This window comes from Callospermophilus lateralis, chromosome 12 (assembly GCF_048772815.1).
Source record: "Callospermophilus lateralis isolate mCalLat2 chromosome 12, mCalLat2.hap1, whole genome shotgun sequence".
Classification (NCBI taxonomy): domain Eukaryota; kingdom Metazoa; phylum Chordata; class Mammalia; order Rodentia; family Sciuridae; genus Callospermophilus; species Callospermophilus lateralis.
The window spans coordinates 76,993,216-77,019,680 of NC_135316.1; the positions used below are offsets into that span (position 1 = coordinate 76,993,216).

Below are 26,465 nucleotides of genomic sequence, written 5' to 3' on the forward strand. Positions count from 1 at the left end.
TTTACAAATTAAATACTGAGAGAGTGACAAAGACCAAATATTTTACAACACAGATCTTTGAATTTTACTATGAAAGATTGGATTTTATTTTGCAACAACTTCCGGTTTTAGTGACAATTAAATGCTGTACCTATTATTAGCAAGTTTTGAATTTTAAGTAAATAAAAATCTACATGAAAATTGTTTCTAAAAAATAATAATAAAGCTCAGCTTATATAAGCCTCCCCCCCAGTGCAAATTTCATGTGGGCTCTCCTAGTTTGAATTAAATAGAGTTGTTGAACTTTTGTGAAAGTAGATAAAAATATTTGAGGTTTCTTTTAATGTACATTGTTGTAGTCTATTTTGTTGTTGTTGTTAAACCTTTATTTTATTTATTGTTATATGGTGCCGAGGATCAAACCCAGGGCCTTGCATGTGCTAGGTGAGCGTTCTACCGCTGAGCCCCAGCTCCAGCCTTCATTGCTGTAGCCTTTCCTTTCTTTTTTTAAAAATAGTTTTTATTTGACATAAAATTGTGTGTATTTACAGGGTACCATGCGATGTTTCTATGCTTGTATACATTATATAATGTTTAAATCAGGGTAAACATGTCTATCTCTTCAAGCATTTATCATTTATCTGTGGTGGAAATATTCAAAAATCTTATCTTCTAGAATTTTTGAAATATTACATTATCTATAGTTAACTTACTATGTAATAGAACCCCAAAATTTATTTCTCGTAACTTCAATTTAACACCCTTTGACCAACTTTCTACTGCCCTCACCCCCCCACTTTCCCCATCCTCTGATAACCAGTAGTCTTTCAATTTCTTTGATATATATTTATTCCACTTATGAGGAAGATCATGCAGTATTTGTCTTTCTGTGCCTGGCTTATTTCACTTAATATAGTGTCCTTCATTCTGTCCATGCTATTGCAAATGACACTGTTTTACTCTCCTCCCCCCTTTATTTTATTTATTTATTTTTTTACTGGGGATTGAACCCAGGGTGCTTAACCACTAGCCACATCCTCAGCCCTTTTATTTTTTTATTTTGAGACAGGGTCTTGCTAAATAACCTAGGACCTTGCTAAATTGCTGAGGCTGACCTCAAACTTGGTGATTCTCCTGCCTTAGCCTCCCAAATCGCTGAGATTATAACCCCATGTCACCAGGTCTGGCTCCCCATTGGTGCATTGTAATTATATATAATGGTAGGATTCATTGATACATATTCACTCATGGACATAATATATAATTTGGCTGGTATTGTTCCCCTATTTTCTCTGCCCTGTTTATTTTCTGTGTTACTGGTCTCTTAGATTTTTCATGAGAATTCATCCTTTTCAATTGCTGAATAATATTTTGTTGTGTATACACACCCCACAGTTTCTTTATGGATACTGATGGATAATTGATTATTTCCATTTCTTAGCTGTTGATGGAAACAGTGTGTAGTACATCCCTTTTTGCACTCATGTCTTGATGATCTACCTTGACTGCTTGTCAGATGGACAGTGTGTATCGATGATACTTCAAAGTCAGGTTTCTTGTGTTGCTGAACTCTGTTTATGTTAACTTTGTGGGGGATCTCACTTTTGTTCTCCCAAGGAATACTCCATATATACCCATTCTGAATTCTTTAGAGAAGATTTTTTTGAAGATCGCTCTGATTAGTCTTTGGCCTTATGTCAATATATGTTGAGGAGATAAAGGGGAAGTTACCATATTGCTTCTCAGTATCTTTAAGTGGGCAATCTTAGGGTGACTTTTAGGCTTGGACTAAACCCCCTGCACCCCTACCCCCACACCATACACATTATATAAGGATGAAGATTCATTTCAGAGCTTAAATATATTTTTTCCTGGACATTGGGGTTCTGGGAGCTTTGTTTGCTTCTGTTAGTGGTGATTGTGGATGGGTGTAACCAACCAATTCATTTCCATTGTTTTCCCCTCTCCCCCCACTGAATGGAAAAGGAAAAGATAGGCATAAGATTTTCTTTCACTTGGCACATCACTTGTCCATTTCAGATTCAGGTGAATTAAGGTTTGCTAATGAAAAAAGGGAGGACCATTTTGCAAATACAACCTTCCTGAATGTACTGTTTAGGAAATTATAACCAGAGTCTGTCCAAGAGCATGCTGATCATTTGGAGAGAGGAAAGATGAGCTTCCTGTAACCCTCTGCCACTCAGTTTCTATAAGTTAAATGAATATTTAAATGTAAGATTCTGTTTGCCCAAACCCCCAACCTTTTGTTAGTTGAGTTTAATCCTTGATATCCCTGGCCTCCTCCTGCACCTTAAATATGAGGATAATGGGCTACAGTTAAGTGCTCTGTGTAATTGGGGTATCATTTGAAAAGCACCTCTATCCTGGAAAAACTTAGTATTGCTTCTTTTTCACACAGAGGATAATTTGGCTTACCCCAAGGTAATACAGAGGCAGAGACACTTCTGTCATCAAACCCCGATCATTTTTAAGATGGGGAAAGGAAACTGTGATTGCCAGAGATAGCACTTTAATTGGATGGGTTTCATAATTAATGTCTCCTTAAGTGAAGCCTTCTGTTGCATTTGCCTTTCCAGACCATTTGGTAGAAATTTAAAGGAACAGAGGAAGAACAGTGCATCTCAATTGGCAGCAGGAAGAGTAGACATGAAAACACCACAAGATAAGCAGCTAGTCCCTTTGTCGAAAAGTGGATATTTCCTCCAAATACTTGGAGGTGATACAGTTTTTATCTAGGTAGTTTTGCTTTTGGCATTGAAGGATTGCCTTGGGATCATCTTAGTGGACATTTTATGACTAATCACAGCTTCTGTCTCCATTCTAAAGTCTTTCATTTTAACAAAAATGAAGAAGAGATGAATAAAATTTGGATAAAGCCTTATTTCTTATTTGTATTTGAAGGAGAAGATCAAAACTCTCAATGTAAATATCTCTTTGGCTTATCTGGATTTTTCACTCATTGTTTTTTTGTGTCCAGTCTCTTACTGCCTATTGATACCTGCTTCTTAGTGTGGTCTACTCTGATCCTTGTTTCTTCTTTGTTTCGTGAGTAGGTAAGTAGGTACCTGTGACTTCAGGAAGAATGTGGTAGGGGAAAATATGGAATAATGAGCCCTTCTGACTCTGGATTCAGCAATTTAACATTGGTGCAGTAGGTGGAGTTATTCTTGGAGCCCCAGTTTGAAGATTGCTATGCAGAAACCCATCTGTGCCGATGGTTGCCAACATTTCTGGTACAAATATTGTCATTTGCTCTTGAGGCAATCTGCTATTTCAGTCCTAGATGTAGTTTTGTAATATGCTGGGCAAAATAGCAGAGAAAAAATATCTTAAGTGGTGGTATAATCTTCAGTTTAAAAACACTTCGGCAATGTTTCCAGTAGAGGATTGTTCAGCATGTCTCCTTTCTTCGGCTGTAAACATAATCTAAATTCAATTTTTTTCTCGCTTTCCTGAGCCCTGGTTCCCTTGTGCTGACTTTGCACATACTCATCAAAAGTAAAGCGAATCTTTGTTCAGATAAAAGGCTTACATAATATTTCTTTAAAATGTGTACCCTGTGGAAGTTAAGCCTGCTATGTTTGTTTTGTTATTATTGTTTTTTTTTTTAAATGAGTGACTTGCTCAGAAATTATTTGGTATGTGAGTCAGCTTTATGTTACAATAACAAAATTCCTGATCTGGGCTATTTTATAAAGAAAATAGGACTATTTAGCTTATTGGCAAGGGTCCCCCTTGGTTGCATCATATCATGGTGGACACTCATGTGTATCTCTGAGTCTGTGGTCCTTCTTCCTCTCTTTATAAAACCACCAGGAGTCAGTCATGGGAGTACCAGTCCAGTGACCTGATCTAATTATTTCCCAAAGCCCCTTCCTCTAAATACCATTATTGGATTAAGTTTCCACCATCTTACTACCATTAATGTAGAGACTGTAGGATTAAACTCCTTCATGAGTTTGGGGGACCGTCCATATTCCAACTATAGCACTTGGTTATAAAAATTTTCAAACGTGATACTGCACCACCATTTCCTACCTGGTATCCTTCCTTGTGCCAGGTCACAAGAGTCACATCTTTCATGAAGGCTGCTAGGTAGGTTGGCAGAGGGTGCTTCTGCAGCCACTATGGAGTGGGTGCTTTCTGATGGTACTGGAGTCTCTCAGAAACCTTGGGGATGAGGTACCACTACTCTACTGGCCTGAGCCTTTCTTAGAGAGAGAAAGCATATCCTGTAAGAAGTAGTATGTTTCCTTCTGTTTCTGTGGCTTCTCATTTTCTTCCCAGCCTGATATATAGTGAGAAATCCATTTTACAGTGACTCAGTACACATGGGCACACACAAAATATAAAATAGAACTTTATTTGCCCATTTCTGTGAGTTATGCTTGCTCTAGTTTATTATTTTTTTAAAAAATATCTCTCTAAATTGATTTCACTACTTTATGGATTGAGATCTAAGAGTTTTAGCTTGATGGCTTTCTCACTTTCTTTCAAGACCTTCAGGTTCTGGCAGTAGCCCTGAAGTTAGGGGAGAGGTAGATGCATCTATATGTGGAAGATTGGCCCACAGGGGATAAATGAAGAGGAGTTCGTTTGGAAACATATGAAGAATTTGGACTGAGCAGGTCGTTAAATAACCCCTTTCTGGATTGGTCTTAAACTAAACTCAACAGAACCCAAACACAGTTTGCTTCTTAAGTCCTGATTTTTTAGACTAGCCAGGATGGAGCTTGGCACTTAGGCTTCATAGTTACCCATTGAAAGCAGGCTGCTGTTGGGTTGGGTCACTTTCCTGGATGAGGTTTTGTGTTCCTTTTCTTCCAGATCAACCTGAGTCAGGTTCACCTGACCTATGCTCAACTGTCCACAGGAACTTTGATCACACGAAAGTACATTCCACTTTTCATTTTCTCAGAGCAAATATGAATTTCACTTTTACCCTGAAGTCATATGAGTTGTCAGAAATGTGAAAGAGTTCTAGAGATGTCAGCGTTTGATTTAAAAAAAAAAAAAAAAAAAAAAGTATTACCTTGCTAATTACATTTGGAGCAGTTGAAGCTGGTGTGAGCTGACCATAATAGGGCTGTCCTCTGGAATAGTGTTCCTCCCACTGAGACTCTGACTTGCCTATGGGTTTATGGAGCAGTAATCTTTTCAAAACTATTGTGAAGTTGGTACAGTGTGTGTTCAAAGGAAATACCGTATGTTAAAAGGGAAAGCGGGGGAGGCAAATTCCAGGAAATTAGAAGGTGAGGGTGACATTCCTCATTCACTAATGCCTCTTCTGTTTTTCTTTCTCAAAAACAATGACTTAAAAATTGGTTCCAGAACTAACTGGCTTTCATCCATAACCTCACAGTTATATTTTTTAGACATCCTTCCTTAAAAATCTAATGAATTGATTTATTATTTGATGTTAATGACCAAAAGTGCTATTAACCTAGCATTTTTCAAATTTGCTTGCCATATGAGTTACCAGTTAGGAATATTCTGGAACTTTGTTCTCTTCCTGTTGAATGTGAATCTGTATGGAATAGCATGATTGCTGTCTTGGGATGTGTATATGTGTTGCTGAAGCACTGAGCTTAGTTGTACCCTCATCCCTAGTTGATGTCTTTTCTTAGAATATTAGAACTAGAAAAAATTATGGACATGAAGCTGGTTTAAATATTTGCAAATTTGGTGGCTGTCATCATCATCGTGTTTGTTTTAATACAGATTCCTGGGCCCTATTACTGTGCCTATTAAATGCTAATATCTAAAGTCTTCTAGAAGATTCTGACTTTTATCCTGGAGGGGCAACTACTTAGCTTCCCTCAAGGAAGAGAATTAACTCCATGTGCTTGGTTTGGGGACCAGTTTATAGCAGAACAAGAAATCCTCTTTTGGCTGGAGGTATAGTTCAGTTCTGTAGAATGTTTGCCTAGGATGTGGGAGGCCCTGGGTTCTATCTATCCCCAGACCTGCAAACAAAAATAAACAACAACAAAAATTCTTCTGATACATTCAAATAATATTGTCTTTGTTCAAATAATATTCATTCAAATAAATGTCTCAGATGCTCACTAGGTAGGCAAATACAGGCAGTTCAAGATGGGTGAGCAGGGTCCCTACCCTGAAAGTTTGTAGATTGTTGCTCAACCTTTCTCAAAGGATGAGTTAGAATCATCTAGTGAACTTTTTTAAGCCATATAGAGTGCCACCCTACCTACCAGGCGTGAGCCTGCACTGGTATCAAAAAGTATAGGGAGCCAGCTCGTATGCTTTTCTTGTTGGCTACTACTGTCAATTTGTCCTTCACACAGTAGGTGGGATGTGGGGGTGGAGGTTCACCGGATTGAACAGGGGGAATGGGGAGAAGGGAGGAGGGATGTGAATGGGAAAAACAGTAGGATGAATCAGAGAGAACTTTACTATGAATATACAACCAGTGTAACTTCCAAACATCCAGGAAGGCTCAGAGGCTAATATAATTAATACCCATATTCTACCTGCCAGTTTTGACAAATACCACACATCTTGGTAAAAATACCCCTACTGCCTCCCCAGAGAGAGTCACTACTTCCAGAGCTGGTGTCTAAGGGGCATCTTTCCTGTCTGCCTCCTGCCTGAGCTGATAGGTGGGGGTCCTTAAATCCTGTGTAGGCTTGTCTTAACAGACACACACACACACACACACACACACACACACAATATGAATATTCAGTAGCTTTGTCTTCTTTAAAAAGTCAGCATTATGTTTTTGAGATCTGACCAGGATTGTTATGTGACTTGCCCTCCTCACTGTACTTAACAGTAAAATCAGGAAATGGAAGCCAGAAAGTTTGAAAAACCTTTATGGGAGAATTTATGTTGAATTTTTAGAATAGAGCACTGTAATTTATGTAAAATAGTTGAATTGGGGATGCATTATTTTGAAAAGCCTAATATTTGTTTAATAACAATTAATTGCATGCCATAAGAGAAGTTGTTTCTATTTTCTGTGAGCATAGTTGCTGCAGTTTAATCCAAACAGGTGAAAGTTAAGATATATGGCATAAAACAGGAAGCAGATGGTGGCTAATTAAAGTTCTGTTGATGATAAAGGAATGACTGGTCAAGGGACAGCTGATTTCCCAGTTTAAAAACATATTTGTACTATTGTATGGGGACAACCCTCTGCAAGTTCTCATGGCATCAAAGGTGAAGGCATGTGTTATAGCAGCCAGCATGCAGGCTGTTGGTGCTCTGTGCTCACTTTGCTTTCGAGCAATGTCTCTTCAGGATTTATCCAGTGTCACAACCTGGTTAAGATACCTGGTAGTACTCTGGATACTGGTTACATCCTGGAAAAGCTGAAGGTCCTCTTCTGCATTCTAATCCCAGCTTCAAGTACGATTAAAAAATGTTGGTGCCCTGCCATACCCTAAGAAGGCCCATGTCTACCTAACCAAACACTGGGTTTACGTGGGTGAAGATGAGTGCTTAGAGATACCCTGAAAACTTTTCTTGGAGCCTTACCTTGTTCTAACATTTCTTTGCTTATGGCCATGAGAGTTCAGGGACTTTCACACTTATTTTGCTCAGTTGTGCCTTGCTTGGGAGACTTTCACCTTCAAAGGAAAGCATCTTTTGTTTCTGCTGATAATAATGGTTGTATAAACATTAAGAGCAAGTGCCCCGCATATGTTTTGCCTTAAGAGCATACCAGCACTGGGGTGCTCTTCTAATATGTACAGGAAGGTGGCATAAGGTTAGATGAGGCTTGCTTTGCCTGAAGTTGGGCTAGACATTGGCTTGAGATTCTTTTTTATCAAATATTTCTAAGTGCATCATAGGATTATCTCATTTTAATTCCTTACAAAAACCCTTTGAGGTGGCAGCTGGCATGCCCATTTTGCAGATGGGGCAATTGAAGCCTAGAGTGGTAAAATGACACAGCCAGCCCACATGTTTGCTAAGTGCCAGAACTGGGTCTGACATCCAGGTGTATCTGACAAACCTGTGTTCCTCAGCACTGTTCTAGTTTTGCATAGAATGTGTTCCCCATCCCCTGCTTAAGGAAAGATCTAACTTTTCTGGGAAAAGCAAAAACCTTTAGGACATAGTTTGCAAATTGCAGCTTCTTATTCGGTTATTATGCAACTACATATATGCATACACAGATGTGTGTACACATCCATATATGTATTTGTGTATCCTATGCCACTTGGATTTATTCCACTTGGTGGGGAATTCTTTTTTTTTTTTTTTTTAAGTGAATGCACAAGAGGAAAAGCCAAGGGGTTTTTTTTTTGTTGTCCCAGTATAGGGTTATTCTGCCTGTAATTTTGACACATGTAGTTCACAACAGCAGCAAAACAGAGAACGCAAAAAGGTAAACTAGAAAGTGAAAATCCCTGTCATGTTCACCAGCCAGAGGCAGTGTCATTGTATTCATCAAGATAATTTTGTAAAATAAATAATGGACCACATAGATCTTATATAAATGGTAACAACACTTTTTCTTTTTTTTTTTTTAAGTTACAAATATTGTGGAGTAGAGGTTTTGGGGATTTCATGTATGATTTCCAATGCCAGATGTTGTACAGGAATTTTCCAGCCCTAGAAGCTTTTTTTTTTTTTTTTGGTCTAGTGGGGTCCTACCTTTATTCTCCTACCCAGTGCACAAATGGAGAAAACCTACATAAATGGTCCCTCAGCCTCCAGGTTCAGTTCCTATGATCCCAGAAGCTGACTCTCATATTACTATTCTTAGTCTGAGGGATGGTGTCACAGCTCTAAAGCTAGAGTGGTTTTTGTTTTGTTTTTAACCTGGGAGAATTCTCTGGAATCTATTTTCTCATTCTGCTGTCTTCCATCCTAAAATACTCTTCCTGTCTTCTCCTGCCCTTTCTTCTTGTTCCTTCCCATATCTGGTTTCCCTGTCTTCTTCTCACAGAAGGATTTAAGGAGATGGAAGAGGTTTGGTCCATTTCCCCTCATAACTCTGCTCAGGATATTATTGAAGATACTAATGGTTGACTATTAGTGTCTGGTATTTGGGAAAGAGAGGTTGGCAGTGGGTCCTGCTTTATACTTAGTGCTCTGACCTGGCTTGGATGGTCTGTGTCTACTTTGTCTTTCAAAGCGCAAGAGGCACCATTTTATTATCTCCTCCTTGGCTTTGTAAGCCACCTAGAATAGGTGTATTCTTTGGTTGGAAACCCCCTTTCTATTCTGGACTTTCTCATAGCATTTCACAAATGTGTAGTACCTTACCCTTTTTAAAGCAGTTGTATCAGTTACAACTCCTCTATGAGGTAGTTAGACCAGACATTATTTTCCCATTTTATAGACAAGAAAGCTGAAACATACAGGATGTAAAATTGTCCATATCATATATACAAGAATAAAGTTATTCTTAGGTCTGCTACCTCTTGACCACTAACTGTGAGACCAGCATTTTCCAAAGTGTGCCATGAAGAAAATGTGCTCTGTGGGGAACTTGCAGCAGAGAGTCCATGGGGGCTATTACACAGGCATTGGCTGGAGATGCTTTAGCAATTAAGACTAGCCCAGAGGTGGGGTTGGATGGGGAACCAGTGAAGGGAATCCTTGTCATCATGAGCAACATGCCCCTGGTATTTCATGGAGGTTTTAAATAGAACACATAAAAGTTCTCAATCTACAGGATTAGCATTCTAGGATCATTTGTCAGCTGTGTTAAGTGAAGATCCATGAACTATCGCTGAAGTGACCGTCCAGTATTTGGCACTTACAGGTAGACTTAAGATATATAGACCCAGAACAGGGATGACTTTCATTGCACATCTTGGTGTGGTGTTTGGTGAGGCCTTCTACATCAATCCCTGCTTTTATTGCCTTTTCTTTAATATTTAATATTCACCTTTACTTGAAATTGTTCTTACTTGGTTGTCGCTGGATGAGAAGTATTTGGGGAAGGGGGCTGGTAAATATAAATGCCATTGACAGACTCCATACCCATCTCATGAATTGGCTTTCCTATTTCATTTCAGCAGAAGTACAACTTGACAAAACTTATTTTGAAGTAAGTTTGTTCCAACCAGGCAGAAATGATTATTTTGTATTGAAATCTTGAACCAAGGTAGCCAGCTCAACACTTTAGAACTGATCACGGATGTCACGAGCAACATTTCCTCCCTCCTCCCCAGGACCAAGTGAAGCTGTTCCCAGCATTAAGTGTAAATCTAAAGTTCATGTACAAACCTGACATGGTGGTGCATGCCTGTAATTCCAGGACTTGCAAGGCTGAGGCAGGAGGACACAAGTTTGTGGACAGCCTGGGCAACTTAGTGAGACCCAGCCTCAAAAAATAAAAGGGACTAGAGATGTAGTCAGTGGTAAAGCACCCCTGGGTTCAATCCCCCATGCTCCAAAACATAAACAGGACCTTGAAAAGCTCACTTACGGTATTTTGAAATCCTGGAGATAGAAACTCAACATTAACAGAGATGATTTGTTTGCTTTGGTGAGGAAAATAAAAGTATCCTGTTGGAAGGGATGCCTAGAAGAAATGCTGTGAAGGCATTTCTCTCAGCAAATGCTCCCAGGTGTCCTCCATGGAGTGTTAGGTCACCGTTGTACAAAATGTTCGAACAATTTGTTTAGTTTCCTTGTCCGATAGTAACTTTGAGGTGTGGTTGAAAGTTGCAGAGTGCTAACTTGCTTTGGAAAAGAAGGAAAGGAAGCAGTAGGAGGTCAGGGCATCTGATGGTAGAGGAGGAACTGTGGATGGCATCAGCTGAGGGTAAGAGTTACACCATAACCACCCGCTTTTATAGCTGAATTCTGATGGGGGCCTTCAACCCTTTAAAAATACTTTCCAGGGTTTCAACATCTTGCCTTCTGGTGTGTTGTGTGTGTGGAAGGGGCAGGAAGCTTCACTGTCTTTTACGATAATAGGATGTTTTGGGGGGTTATGGGTGGGAGTCGATTGCCACCTCTTTCGCCTCACACCCTTGCAGTTCAGCCACGGGTCAGTCAATCTTGGCCCTGAATCCTCTTAGGCACTTCCAGGGTATTGACTAAGTTATGAGTAATTTGTTGTCACTTTCTCCATATTTACATTGAATAAGCCATGACTACATTGTAGAGCATTATTTCCTTTTAACTGTTAAAAACAACTTGAAAGATGTTGGTTGAGCCTAGACAAATGACCTCAAGAAACAAAAATAAACCATCAAAATGTAAGAGCTGAATTTGTATGCCAAACGTTCAGAACGATAGATAAAATACTTGAAAACACAGCAGACTTCATAAAGGGAGACTTTTAAATTTTATTTTCAAAACAAATGGTCCCCTCCCGAGTATCTTGCCCTCCTCTGGCTGAGAACAAAATTAGAGATAAGACCATGAGTTCCAAAACAACCAAGTATCATATTAGTCATAAGATGAAAGACAAACAGCTGCCTGTACATAAAACCCCATCATTTTGAGACTGAGGAAGTCCTAAGGGTGACACTTGTGTTTAGAATCCCTCCTCTCTGCCCAGGCTGTAGAGGCATTCTGTTAAATGGGAAAGGAACCCGGGATGCCTTTCATGATGGGTAAGAACCGTACCCAAAGACAGCAGCTCCCTGAGATGCTTTGTTCATTTCGTTTTGCTATAACAAAATATCTGAGGGTAAGTAAGATAGTAAGAAGAGAGGTTTTGGTTTATCATTCTGGTAGCCAGAAATTCTAAACTGGTTTTGTATGATGCCAGTGTCTACTGAAGGCTCCCGGGCTGTAATGCAACATGGCAGGTGGCATTACATGGTGGGAGTAAATGTGAGGGTGATGAGTGGGTGGTTTTGAAAGAGGTCATATGGCAAGAAAAGAAGCAAGATCTAGGAGGAGGGGCCAGGCTTGCTCATTTATAACAACTTCCTCTCAGGAGAATTAACCTGTGCCTGTAAGACCAGCGCTAACTTCATCTCTTCACCAGGGTGGTCGTGACGCAGTTACCACCTACTATGACTTGCCTATTCGAAGTCCCACCACCTCGGGGACTAGGCTTCCAACACATGAACCCATAGAGGAACAAACCATAGCAGATGCTTTTACTTATCAAGAGAAATTTATGTGCACATAAAAATACAGACACCCACACATATTTAAATTTTTGGATAATCAAAAATATCTTCCTCCTCTCCAAGTAGAGCCTAATTCTCCTCCTTTCCTACCATTGGGGTGGGAAGATGGTTTGGCACTCTCTCTAGGCTGTCCATTACAGGTTCATACTGTTGGCTTCTGACCTCTTCCTTAGTCTTCTAGGTAAATAAAATACACGCTCTGAGCTGGTGTTTTAGGTTCCTCCATTCTTTTTCTGAACTCAGATATACTCAGATATAGTGCTAACCTCCTTTCTTCCCCAGATATGCATTGCTAGCATTGTAATTTTTTTTTCCTTAACAAATACTGATAGCTAATACTCATTGAACACTTTGTACCCATGGAACACTTAATACTCAGCAATTCAGTCAGTGCTGTTAGTAATTTCAAGTCATTCATTTAAGAGAACTCGGGCATAAAGTATGATGACCAGATTGGAATACAGATTTACTGTCACAGACACTTAAAACACATGGTCTTAACAGCCACATAGTATGCCCATCAACTTTAATGCATTTTCTGCCTTCACATCAATAATCTCCTTCTCCTTTTCTCCAGCAGTCCAAATCCTGCCTTTCATTCATGTTCTAGTTCCAATTCCAGTTCTGGTCTTTTCATTCTTGTTTTGAGCATGCGCCACTATACATTTTTTGTTGTCACCTTCCATTTGTATAGCATGACAGTTGGAGGCAAGACTTTCTTATGCCTCTTTGTCATTCCACAATACGTAGTATACAGTGGGGGTTCAGTTAATACTTGTTGAAGGAAATTGCTTCTCTTGGTATTGATTTGGTTAGGTTCCCAAATCCTAATGTATGTTGTTAAAATGTGAATGGAGATAAATTAATTCTGAAATTGTCATTAGATCTACTTCAACTAGGGTTTTGCTCGTGGTCTTGCATAGATTTCTCAATGATAAGAATGGAGGTAAAAGTTTGTCTTTGGTTTGTACTCCCAATAAAAATGACCTACTCAATAATCTGTGAAAATTTTCTCCTTGGTTTATATCTTTATCCTATTCCCCCAGCAGTGGTTTGGAATCTGTTGGGACAGACCAACTGGACATGTTCTTTCCAGCACTGATTCTCTGCGTGCTTCTTCTGGGATTGTCAGGTGTATATCTAATTGCAGCCGAATAATCCAACCAAGGAGACTCATAAAAAAATGTATATTTTGTTCTAAAATTGCTTGCTACATTCCTAGCTTAATTTATAGCTATTTTGAGGATTAAAATGGATATCTAATACGTTAGTGTCTGTCTGCATGAATTATTTGATAGAAATGTATGATACACTTTTTAAAAATAATTATGACATAAAACTTAGAAGGTAGGTAGAAAGAATGATTTTTTTTTTCATTCATGGAACAGTTTTGAACCATCTATTGCAATCTTAACTGGGTTGTCAGAATTTTACTAAATTACTTTTCTCTGTAATAAAAATACAGAAAATGAATTGAAATACCAGAGAATACATGTCAGTTTAGAGAAAAGTGGTCTTAGAGGGCAGTTGAAATTGCTTAAGTGATCTGTTAATCTGATTCTACTGCTTACATCTTTGTTGTTTTAAGTGTCTGTGACAGTAAAGCTAGCAATTTCTTCTAGAGAACTGTTTTATTCTAGAATATCATGAATTTCTTGAAGAATTCTGTAATATGCTTGAAATTGTTAGCATTCCTTATATTTATAATGCTTTGTATTTTCCAAACATGTTCTCATTTCATCTTCTCAGCACACCTTTGGGTCGTATGGTACTGAGGCACCAGGGCATCGTACAACTCAGGTTCATATGCAAAGTTAATGACCTTACTTACAGATATATACAAACTCTTTCTACTCAATCATATTGGCAAATGTATAATTTCAAGAAAAGAAAAGAAAGGCACTCTGCATTGCTTTGTGTTGCCCAGTAAACATATATAGTGATGAGTCACACATGCACATATATCTTAGAGTACCATTCTTGAATGTAGTAGCTTGGAAAAGATTTTTTTTTTTTTAAATTGTAGTGTGTGCAAGAGTCCATCCATAATAGTAGCTATTCAGTTCTTTTAGAGGAAGTTAAAAATGATAACACTGAAAAAGAAGGAGGGCTAAAATTCCAAAGAAAGGAGTTTAAGGTGTACCATCACTAATTATTGGTGTGTGTGAAACTCTCATTTTCCACTGGTTTGAATCATCCTAAGATGGTTCATTTGATTGATCATTCATTCATCCTTTGCTAGTTTGTCTATCGCATTTTTAAGGCAAAACTAATTGTACAGAATGCTCTTTTTTTTCTCACCCCCCAATGTGAGTAATCAGTGTGTTAAGAGCTCAGTACCTTCCTAAAAATGATATTCCTAACTTAGAGGCAGCTATGAGTTTTTATCTTTGGAGATTTATGAAGATAGTCTTATACTTTGAATTCATGATTACAGTTTTATTCATGTTTCCAAAAAAAGGCAGGGGTTCAAACTGCATTGTTAAAAGAGTTTAGTACAAAGAACTGCCCTCACTCCTATGTAGGCCCTTGGGTGGTTCAGTGTTCCTTTCTTGTCCTGCTTAACACACTTTCCTCTCTAGAGCCCAAAGAATTCATAGTGGGATGTTCTAGGTCATTTAAAGCTGACACAGGACATACTTAACTTGGAACTGTCCTTGGCCTGTCTTGACTAAGACTAGACGTAGGCTGCCAGCCCTTTGTGGGCATCACCAAACTTACTTCTGTGACTATGCAAGACAGGAGGCTGCTACTCATACTCCTTTTATGTTCAGTTTAGTTTTCAAACAGAGGTGTTTTTTTTTTTTTTTTTTTTTTTGGTACTACAGATTGAACCCAGGGGCACTTTACGAATGAGCTACATTCCAGCCCTTTTTATTTATTATGTTGACACAGGGTTTGCTAAGTTGCTGAAGCTGGCCTCACTAGAACTTGGGTTCTTCTCAGACTCCTCAGACTGGGATTACGTGTGTGTACCGTGGCAGCCATAGGTGGAAATGTAGCACAAAGCATGGTTGCTGACATTGGGCGAAACTTGGTCTTATAGAGAATTAAGGTGTTATGTCTATTGTGGGAAGGCATCACTTTTGGGTAGATACATTGTGGAGGGTCTTGAGGGTTTACGGCACTCCTGAGATGTTTGCAGATATTTTGGAGTCCTTGAATAGGCTGGGGCTGTGGTGGTGCCGAGAGAGCAGCAGTTGGTGTGGGTGATCCCACATCTATAGTGTTGTTTGGAAGGAGAGTATAGTGAGTAGGGTTGCTACACAACAGACAGCTACTGAGTCTTATTAGAGTAGAGTTGCATTCTACTTAGTGATGTGGTCCCTGTTGCTTGTGGGAAACCTGGGAACAGCCCTGGCTTGGGCTGTCTCCACAGTGGGGGGAATTTTACCTTAGTGTAATCCTGGGACCAAATAGTTTTGCTAGTGTTGGGTCAGCCGACAAATTTTGATACCTATATGATTTGGGACAAGCTTTTAAGAATTTTTGGGAGATAACCCCCAGCAGTGTATACTTCATGGTCATGAGTCATGGTTGCATTTGGCTTCCTAACTTACAGAACAGGCAAGCTGAGCGATTCTGTGCAAACCTTACAGGAGAACCCTACATTGCAATTATTGGTGCTCTTTTTGTAATTAATATCATCATCTCTGGATTCCAAAATAGAAAACAAAAACAGAACAACAGATAAGCCTAAACTTTGTGCTTTATCTTATTCTATTTACTTAGAGTTAGCAGTTCTTAGTAAATAGACTGTGTATCCAGTGAATTAATTGTTCCTTAGATTTTCCAGATAATAGACATATTCAGAAGAAAAAGCAATTTTAGGTAGTTCATTCCTATGAGTGAAATGTTGTTCTAGAGATTTTTTAATTTGTCAAAGTTTCAGTTTCAGTGTTCTTCTGAATATATCCATCAAGTTTTCTTTGGCTTTTAAAAAACAATTTAGGGCACACATCTTGAGTATACATTTACCTAACATGAATAGGATTAATGGGCCCATCACTATAACTCTGACCAAATACTTTAGAATTCACTTTAATTTTTAAAATTTTAGAAAACTTTAAAATTGATTCAGCTATTGATCTGCTATTGCTCCCTTTTATGCTTAATTTAAGCTCTTCATTGGGAGAGAATAACTCCTAATGTGCTCTTTGTTTTTGGATTTTATCTTGTTTTGCCTTATTCTTGAGGTAGCCAAATAGATAAGATAGTTAATTGCGTTGTAAAGCTGTGGGTTTGTAGAACCATTGCAGATTAGGAAAAAAAAAAAAAAAAGGTATGGCCTATAAAATAGACAAAGATTTTCATTAGGAAACAGCAGAATTACTTTAGCAACAAATGAGTTTCCTCTTAATATTCTCCTCTGGTGGGGCCCTGTGTTTGTGAGACAGCCATTTGGCAAAAGAAGGAAAGAGAGTATGTATTCTAGGTAGAGTTAGGTAAATTGAAGTTTCTGAAAGGATGGCTCTTTTAGATTATGAGATGAACTGGTAGAAGAGTTATGGATGCCCAGGTGGCCTTGGCAGTTACCTGTTCTCTGTGCTTCCCTGGGGAGGAGGTGGTGAGTGAGTTAAAGGGTCACCAAGCATGCTTGCATGCTGCATGGAAATGGAATTAATCCCTGGAGAAACAAGCTCCACTTTGAAATCCTTGGGAGCCTATGGACCCCCTTTTTAAAAAAAAGACCAAGGCATTTTTAAAAATATTTTTTAATTGTAGATGGACACAATATCTTTATTTATTATTTATTTATTTTTATGTGGTGCCGAGAACCGAACCCAGTGCCTCACACATGAGAGGCAAGTGCTCTACCACTGAGCCACAACCCCGCCCCAAGACCAAGGCATTTAAAAGAAATTTAGCTAAGTGAAATTTAGTCTCTGGATATTCACCACTGGAACCTTATTAGCCAGGGTTTATGACACTCATTGGAAAGTTGGCCTTGTTGGCTTGTGTGGCAGTATTAGGCCCAAGCCTATGAAGTGTCATGTTTTCCAGGCTTAGCTTAAGCAGAGGCAGAGGTTATACAAGGACAGTGATTAAGATGAATGCCTGGTGATTTGGTGATCTTCCCCTAGATGCTTGTTGGTTGTTTTGTCTTTTCGGAGACTTTGTTTCTGATAGTGCATAGAGCACACAGCACTGCATGGTATGAGATTTCCATGTTCTCATTCTAAAAATTAAAATTTTTGTCCTACCTTCCATGAAACTGTAGTAGTTTCCTTTGATACAGAGCTTTCCTGTGGGACACAGTTAAGATTCATGGTAAAAGGAAGCTTTGTACTTTTTTAAGATTGTTGCCTTCTGAGAAGCAAAAGCTTGGTATAGTTTAATACCATTAAATGCACTTTCTGTTCTATCTTGGAAGGTTTTTTTCCTTCAATTCTAAATGTATGAAGTTATAGGCTGAAGTGCTATTCTGAAATAGGATATTGGCTGATAAAAAAGGATATTAGCTGGCAAACCATAGATCATCCTCTGTTTTCTCCATTGAGAACATCCTCCTGCTGGTCCTTTAGGACAGTGGTGCCACCACCTTCCTTCTTTGTTTCTTAATACCATGGACCCATCACTTGTAACTTGCCTCTTTACCAAACATGCCCTGCAATATGTTGTATGTCCTGGAACTCCCTGCCTCTCCTTCAGTCTTGGAGGCTCTTTTAGGGTTTGTTCTTCATAAAGTAAATGGTCAGGAGTGAGTGGTGTTTGAGAAAGAGCATCATTCTGATAGTTGCCGTCCTGGATATGATCTCTCATCAGTCAACTGGTCTGTCTCCCTCTTCTTGATCAACTGCATGGACACACTTTGTTCCAAATAGGTCACCAAAAGAGCTGACAGAATACACTAAAAATTCAAACTTTTAAATCTGTAGTCTTCCTACGGAAAGAATTTTCTGTAAGTGAAGGATTGCAGCTCAGTTGTGAGGACATGGTAATCAGCCTGAGGAAGCCTGTTAAACAGGAAGTTTGTGATGAATGACTTAATCAAGTTGGAACCATTCATGATGGCTTAAAAATTCCTGTTTATGTATTCCTTTACTTCCTATAACAAAATAGCCAGTGTTTATTGCCTTAACTTTGCATCAGGGTATGTGCCAGGTATATGCATGCTATGCCATTTAGTCCCTCACAGTCCTCTGTGATACTGATGGCTGTTTTACAAGCATAATTGCCCAGAGTGGTCCAGCCAGGACTGATTCTAGAGATGACATCTTAGGTTGTGCTGTACTAGGCATCTCCCAGATGCATAAGATTTCTTTCAACACCCAAGTTCTAACCTGTGTCTTTTGGTATTGTCTTGCATGAGAGCATTATCTCCCATGATCTGAGTCAGATAAAGGTTTTAGAGCTAAATGTATTTCTGTAGTGGTTTGACAAACTGTAGCTAAGGATTAGATTGGCTGGGGAGAAGGTCATTCATTATATGTTCTTGATACTTACTTTAAATTTCTTCTAGGACTAAAGCCACATGTGGTTCTACTCTTTGTAAATAAACACCCATGAGTTTTCCACATGCATTTTAATATTCCAGAACACCATTTTCCCTAGAAAACAAACAAACCCCACAAGTATTAGACGACCAGAGTGTTTTCGGTTTTATGAGGCCATGAGTCTCTGTCCATAGTTCTGGGATTACAGAAAAAACTCTAAGACCTCAGTGTAAATGGGTGTTCTTCAGGATGTTCATGCGTAAAGGAAGGTGTTCTGGTAGGTGAAATCACCTTAATGAAAGAACATCAGGTGTAAGTGTAAATTAGCTATCTGCAGGTGTGTAAGTGTGTAGATTATCTATCTGTAGCAGACCTTTGTTACAATACTTTTTTTAATGTCGGATTACATGCTATTGATAAGATGTCTATTGACATTACTTGTAATTGACTAGCCAGGTATGGTGATGTATGCCTGCAATCCTAGTGTCTCAGGAGGCTGAGGCAGGAGGATCTCAAGTTCAAAGCCAGCCTCAACAAAAGCAAAGCACCTCAGACCCTGTCTCTAAATAAAATACAAGATAGGGCTGGGAATATAGCTTAGTAGCTGAGTGCCCCTGAGTTTAGTCCCCAGTTAAAACACCCCCTCATACACAGGAAAAAAAAAAATTGACTAAAGGTCACGTGTTTTCCTTGTGTTTGTTTTATTTTTAAAAGTCGTTGTCTTACTAGCAACTCTAATGGGAACTTGGTGTTGAATAGAGATTTTCCTACTTTCTCTTTAGTTTATTTTGACTTGTGGAAGTGTAGGAAGAGATGGTGTAAAAGAGAGGAAACAGGAGGAGGGAATAAAGGCCATGCTGGGAGTGTCTGCACAACAATTGCACGCATTGAGAAAGTTCATAGAATTAGATAAGATGTTTTGGGAAAATTTAGCTTATCTGATATTTTGAAGGAATTTTTAAAATTTCTAGAACAAGTCCATTTAGTCATATGTTATGATCTCTTAGTATGACATTCTTTATGTTGGATCCGATGGCTGTCACCAACACCATTGCTCAGAACTGGTGGTAGTTCCAGGCAGCTGAGGTGGGAGGTGGAGGGGGGTGTCTCTGGGGATTTTTGCCATTTCCTGGGAGTCTCCAAAGCCACTTTACACAGTCTTTCCTAGGATGATGTGTCTCTCTGAAATTCACACTTGAACTGCTATGGCTTCCTGCCATAAAGGGTAACCCATTGGAATAAAAGCAAATCATGTTGCATAAATTTATCACTCATTAAGGCAGAAAATGAGTTTTGTAAACTAATAAACAGAATTATTTCTGCTCCCTCAAGGGGCACACTTCAGTCTGAAGTGGGTTCCTTTGATTCTTAATAATGATGGCAAATCCCAAGAGGTGATTTTGTCAGCCAGCAGCAGTGTTACAGGTACAGTCACACAACTTGTTTTGAGATCTTAACTGGAAAAATAAACTTTTCGTGCCTCAGCTTTCCCATTACTAAAGTGGGGTCAATAATACCTGCTTCATAGGGTTGTTCCAAGGATGAGATCGATTGACAGCAGTAAATTATAAAGTAGAACATATGTTATGCTACATAAGCTTGAAAGCCAAACTGTAATGAACATGATGTGTTCTGCTTAAGTTGATGGTTTTGTCATATTTTTGATTGGACACAGAAACCAGAATATTCTTAAAATTGCCAAGGAGAAACGTGGAATAGAGCACCAGTCGTAATACCCTGGCTGGCAGGTGGTAGTCTCCATACAGGCATCTGAGCTGGTAGCTTTGGTGAAAGGACAAGACTCAGGGAACCTGGGATCAGAGAAGCCCAGGGTGAAGAGAAGTGTCCAGGAAGATCAGGCTCAGTTCAGCTCTCAATGGCAGGAGCAAAGAGCCACAAATAGAGGGCAAGACCATGCCCTTCAAAACCAGGCCTTGGAGGTGGGGTGGGGATGATAGGAGGTGCAGAGAAATTCTAGACTCCACTCAAGGCTGGTTCTGCTCTCTTGTTCTTAGTTGGAGTGTCAGGCTCCTAGAAGTCTATTATAATACACTAGTGGTCTCTAAATGGTTTTTTAAAAAAGCACATATACCCTTTGACACAAGATTTATTTATATAATTCAAATATATTTTATACATTAATATAACACATTCTTGAATATGAGTTTTATTTTATTTTATTTTTTTTTATTGTTGGTTGTTCAAAACATTACATAGTTCTTGATATATCATATTTCACACTTTGATTCAAGTGGGTTATGAACTCCCATTTTTACCCCGTATACAGATTGCAGAATCACATCAGTTACACTTCCATTGATTTATATATTGCCATACTAGTGTCTGTTGTATTCTGCTGCCTTTCCTATCCTTTACTATCCCCCCTCCCCTCCCCTCCCCTCCCCTCTTCTCTCTCTACCCCCTTTGAATATGAATTTTAGAAGAATGAATTAAAATTTTTAAACTAGGTGCAGGGGGATGTAGCTCAGTGGTAGAGCAATTTGCCTGGCATGGGCAAGTTCTAACTGAGTTCAATACCTAGTACTGCATAAATTATAAATACCAATAAATCAAAGTAAATAAAATTTGTAAAGATTGCCTCCTGAACTTCAATGGCTGGCTTTAGGTTAGGGTTAAGAGCACCTTGGGCAGGACATGTGTAAAATAATTTTGTCCTATGTTCTCAGGGAGTCTCTGGAGGTCCCCCTCAGTGCCTAAAATCCTTTGGCTGGGTGGTAGAACAGCACAGTGGAGTTCACTCAGAACGACCTCCATGGAGTCTCTGACAGAGACCATGAAAAGCCTGCTATGATACCTGCTGCTACTTTTTCACGCATGCTGCCGTGTCCAGAGTACCAGCAAGCATGTGAGGCGCAGTAGCAGTGCCTTAAGGATACTTGAGGATTCTGGTGCCACTGGTGAGCAAATACATTGATGGAGACAGTACCTGGTGTGTAAAGAAAATACCATAACTTTTCTCCCAGACCAGCCAGTCTTTCAAGTAAAGAACATAAAAGCCTCATGTTAGTGGGAAAAGTGGAAGGTATGATTATAAGGAAATGAGACCAACATTTATAATATAGATAAGTCTGCAAAACAGATTTTTCTGTAGATACCATTATCCTGGTAGTGATAACAATAACATCACTAATTTTGATTGAGGCAAGCATTTTACATGTATTATTTTATTAATAAATAATAATAATTATTAATAATAATAAATAATAATAATAATATGTGCGGGCCACACATAGCAGAGGCATAAACTGGCTAAGCAAGGTGTCCCGTGTTACAGAGCTGCTGGATGTATGGATTATCAAGAAATGCTTTTCTTCTGAAAGAATATTTGGGCTGAGACAGAAGCTGTGTGTGGGGGTAACAGCTTTGGAGTAAAAAAGGTCAATGATACTGGACAGTCCTATGTGTGTCATTTGATCTCTTCTTAGGTCATAAAACTTACAGAGGGCAGACTGTCTGATCCTTTTTGTGTCCTTCTCTACTCCTAGAACAGTATAGGTTCCAATGTGGATTGGCACTAATTGCTACATGAATTACAATACGTAAGAGGTGTGTATGTAAGACATCATGCCTCTCTAATGTTTTGGGGATGTCAGTCAGCAGCACACGTTTATTGAGTATTGGCTCTTTCTCTGATAGTATCATGCAGAAACACAGGATTGGTGTGAATGGTAGTACATGAGTCTTGGTCCTCACCCATTGCCTTTTTCCTCAGGTAAGAATTGTTGGGAGTTCAAAAGCAAAGTGTCTCAGAGTCCAGCAGTCTCAGATGGTTCTGCCACAGCCTCATGTGTGAATAACACTCTTGTCCAGCATAGAAGTACAGACACAACATCAGTAATAGCAGCACATATTTTTACAAGATTCATCTTTCCAAACCCCGCCCCATAGAAATCATAGCTTCTTTAATGTCCTGCTGGCTGTGTGAAAAACAGGAATTTATGTAACAAGCCCTGCACAGCGAACCTTTTCCTGTTCGGAAAAAAAAAAAAAATTTTTTTTTAATTGTTGGCAGAGTTAGTAGACAGCTCTCTTACTCAAAGAGTGACCTGAAATGTCCTCTTAGAAAAATATGCAGTGTGATGTTTTGATAAGTAAGGGATTGCTATGGCTTTAAAAAAAAAAAAAAATCTGAGTACTGAATTAGTATACGTCCCACCTGCATTAGTGAACCTTCTTGAACTTTTTTGATTTCATTGTGATGTCTCCTGTGGTATTTGTTAACAGTACCCTCAATTGCACTTGCATCTTTGGTGTTGTAAAGCTGCACTCCACTCTCCCCAGGTCAGTGTAGACAACCAGGAAGCTGCTATCTGGGAAGATCTTTCTCCTCCTTTATCATTAACTAAATGTGACAGGGACAGGAGTCAAGCTTCCTTTCTTCCAGAGGTTTCATCTGAGCTTATCTGTGTGTCTATTGTGTTCAGAGAACAAAACTGTCATGATGGAATGTTGTGCAAATGCCCAGACTTCCAGTGTGTAGACAGCGTTGCAGGGTGCAGGGTCAAAGCGCTTGGCTGCATTCCAGTGCTCCTCCAGGCAGGCTGCTGCTTTTAAGAAAGAGTTGAGAACTTGGGTTGCTAGAGTTTTGTGGGCATAGCAGATAAGTCTGTAGGAGAGAGAGAGAGAGAGGGAGGGAGGGAGGGAGGGAGGGAGGGAGGGAGGAGGTCTTTCTGTGAGATTTTGGGGATCTATGGGAATGAAATTGAACACAGAGAAATGTAGTCCTCAGCCTCTTTGGGGAATCTTTTATGGCCTCTGTGTCCTCCTTGTGGTGTGTCTTGAGTTGGGGATAAATCATAGGTGGGAAGAGAAAGTCTTGGAAACAAGAGACTGTCACTGCTGTGTGCCCATGCACCTGCCTAGCATCCAAGCCAGGAAAGCTTTTGTTCAGCTGTATTTGACCTGTGTCCTGGGCACCCTGGCAGAAGAGCTTGTCACATAGCTGCTGTGCTGCAATTCTTGGACAGAATATAGCACCAAAAGCATTTTGAAATGTGTTTTTTCAGCTCTGACTGTTGGGCTTCCTTCTGATTTTTGTGTCTCCTTTTAGAAAGCAAGGTTTTCTACCCCTCTTTCTGTTTTCTACCTCCTTCAGTGAGAAAGACAAAGAGAACTCAGGGTTGTGTGTGAACCTGACACTGTCCTGCTGTGCAGAGGATCTGCTCTGGTGCAGTGGTGGGTACTTGGGGGCATCCTTGCCCCTGGTCAATAGCAAGAGGATATGGGTAGTGTACCTACTTCCCTGGGTGACCACAAATCCGGACAGAGCCTTTTTGTGGCTCCAGAGAGGGACTGCAGGAAGGGAGGGTTCTCAGTCAGCTGAACCTTGCACCCATTTGGCAGAGGAGGTCAAGGAACTCAGGGGTCTAATATATTCAGTGTCCTGCTCCTGCACTAGAGATCAGGCTCCTGAGGCTTGAACAGACAGTGACTGTGCCCCAAACTGTGCTGGGGCAGAAACTGTCAGATAAGCTCTATTTGTTTCCCATAGGCTCTCCCAAATGTCAGGAGTCTGGCCACGTGTTGAGTAGGAGAATTATATTGGGGCTTCCTTGTCTACAGCTGAAGCCTAAGAGACTGTGGTCCTCTTTCCTCATATATTTTCAGTTGTGGGTTTGTCTGTACAATATACCTCTAAGCTCCCTCTAAGCTCTTCCCATATCCCTCAGAAAAAGAGTGGCGACACACAATTTAGAATTGTGTTCCTCCACTCCTGTTTATCCTCTGAAGTTACCTTTTTGGACAGAATATAGCTCCTAATACAAGGTCATAGAGTTAGTTGGTTATTAGGGTAGAGGGGTACTACTTGAATGGAAATTTTTCATTTATTGGTCAGTTAACTCTCTCAAATACAAAAAGATTGACTGTTTCCTGTTATCAACTTGAAAGGCTAATGGAATTCCAAGGTATAAAGTTTTCAGGCTTTTAGGTTTTAACTGAGAATATATCTGGTTTCATCTCCCCACTCCCACAATAATGTGGGCCCAGTGAAATAAAATTTCTCACTTGGTATAAATGGCCTGTTCCATTTTAAGAGAACTAGCAATTTGAGGAATAGTGGAATGGAAAGGGGTCGTGATGGTACTTTGATATTCACTACTGTTTGCATAGCATTACAGTGTGCAAAACTTTAGTGTTTTTTTAATTTTTTTATTTGTAGATGACACAGTACCTTTATTTTATTTATCTATTTTATGTGGTGCTGAGGATGGAACTCAGTGCCTCACATGTGCTAGGCAAGTGCCTACCATTGAGCCACAATCCCTGCCCAACTTTAGTGGTTTTTAAAACCAGTTCCTGTAATTTCCCCATAAAATGTAGCCATATAAAAAGGTGTTTTTACTCATGCTTATTTAATTTAAAGATATAGCACCTATATCTTGAGATACACCAGCTTGAGATCTTTTGTATTGGGTCTAGAACTATTATGACTGTTCAGATTCAATCTGTACCATAAATTCTTCTAAAATTTGACCTGTCTTCCATATAAGACATGTTGAATAGTTAACTTTCCAAGTGGAGAAGTATTATACTTCTGACATTATGTGTTTGCTTTACAGAATTCAATTCGTCATAATCTGTCTCTACACAGCAAGTTCATACGTGTGCAGAATGAAGGAACTGGAAAAAGTTCTTGGTGGATGCTCAATCCAGAGGGAGGCAAGAGTGGAAAATCCCCCAGGAGAAGAGCTGCATCCATGGACAACAACAGTAAATTTGCTAAGAGCCGAGGCCGAGCCGCCAAGAAAAAAGCATCCCTTCAGTCTGGCCAGGAGGGTGCTGGCGACAGCCCTGGATCTCAGTTTTCCAAGTGGCCTGCGAGCCCTGGCTCCCACAGCAATGATGACTTCGATAACTGGAGTACCTTTCGCCCTCGAACTAGCTCTAATGCTAGTACTATTAGTGGGAGACTTTCTCCCATTATGACGGAACAAGATGATCTGGGAGATGGGGATGTGCATTCTCTGGTGTACCCACCATCTGCCTCAAAGATGGCTTCTACTCTGCCCAGTCTGTCTGAGATAAGCAATCCTGAAAACATGGAAAACCTTTTGGATAATCTCAACCTTCTGTCATCCCCAACGTCATTAACTGTTTCAACCCAGTCATCACCTGGCAGCATGATGCAGCAGACACCATGCTACTCGTTTGCACCACCAAGCACCAGTCTGAACTCACCCAGTCCAAACTACCAAAAATATACATATGGCCAGTCCAGCATGAGCCCTTTGTCCCAGATGCCTATGCAAACCCTGCAGGACAACAAATCAAGCTATGGAGGATTGAATCAGTTTAACTGTGCACAGGGACTCTTGAAGGAGTTACTTACTTCTGATTCTCCTCCCCATAATGACGTTATGTCATCAGTTGATCCTGGGGTGGCCCAACCCAACAGCCGGGTTCTGGGCCAGAATGTGATGTTGGGTCCTAATTCAGTCATGCCAGCCTATGGCAATCAGGCATCTCATAATAAAATGATGAATCCCAGCTCCCATACCCTCCCTGGACATGCCCAGCAAACATCTGCAGTTAATGGGCGTGCCCTGCCCCACACGGTGAACACCATGCCTCACACCTCGGGTATGAACCGCCTAACCCCAGTGAAGACACCTTTACAAGTGCCTCTGCCCCACCACATGCAGATGAGTGCCCTGGGTGGCTACTCCTCAGTGAGCAGCTGCAATGGCTATGGCAGGATGGGCGTTCTCCACCAGGAGAAGCTCCCCAGTGACTTGGACGGCATGTTTATTGAGCGCTTGGACTGTGATATGGAATCCATAATTCGGAACGACCTCATGGATGGAGATACCTTGGATTTTAACTTTGACAATGTGTTGCCCAACCAAAGCTTCCCGCATGGTGTCAAGACGACGACACACAGCTGGGTGTCAGGCTGAGTTAGTGAGCAGGTAAGTTCACCCCAATA

At 39.9% G+C, this 26,465-nt stretch overlaps 1 protein-coding gene across 1 annotated transcript in view; it reads left to right on the forward strand.

Moving 5' to 3' along the window:
• Nucleotides 1-26,465, forward strand: part of Foxo1 (forkhead box O1) — a 93,949-nt gene that overhangs the window by 63,709 nt on the left and 3,775 nt on the right. Inside the window, exon 2 of the mRNA XM_076872303.1 lies at nt 25,099-26,448. Coding sequence (XP_076728418.1) covers nt 25,099-26,436 — 1,338 coding nt within the window. The 3' untranslated portion in view covers nt 26,437-26,448. The remainder of the gene's footprint in view (nt 1-25,098; nt 26,449-26,465) is intronic.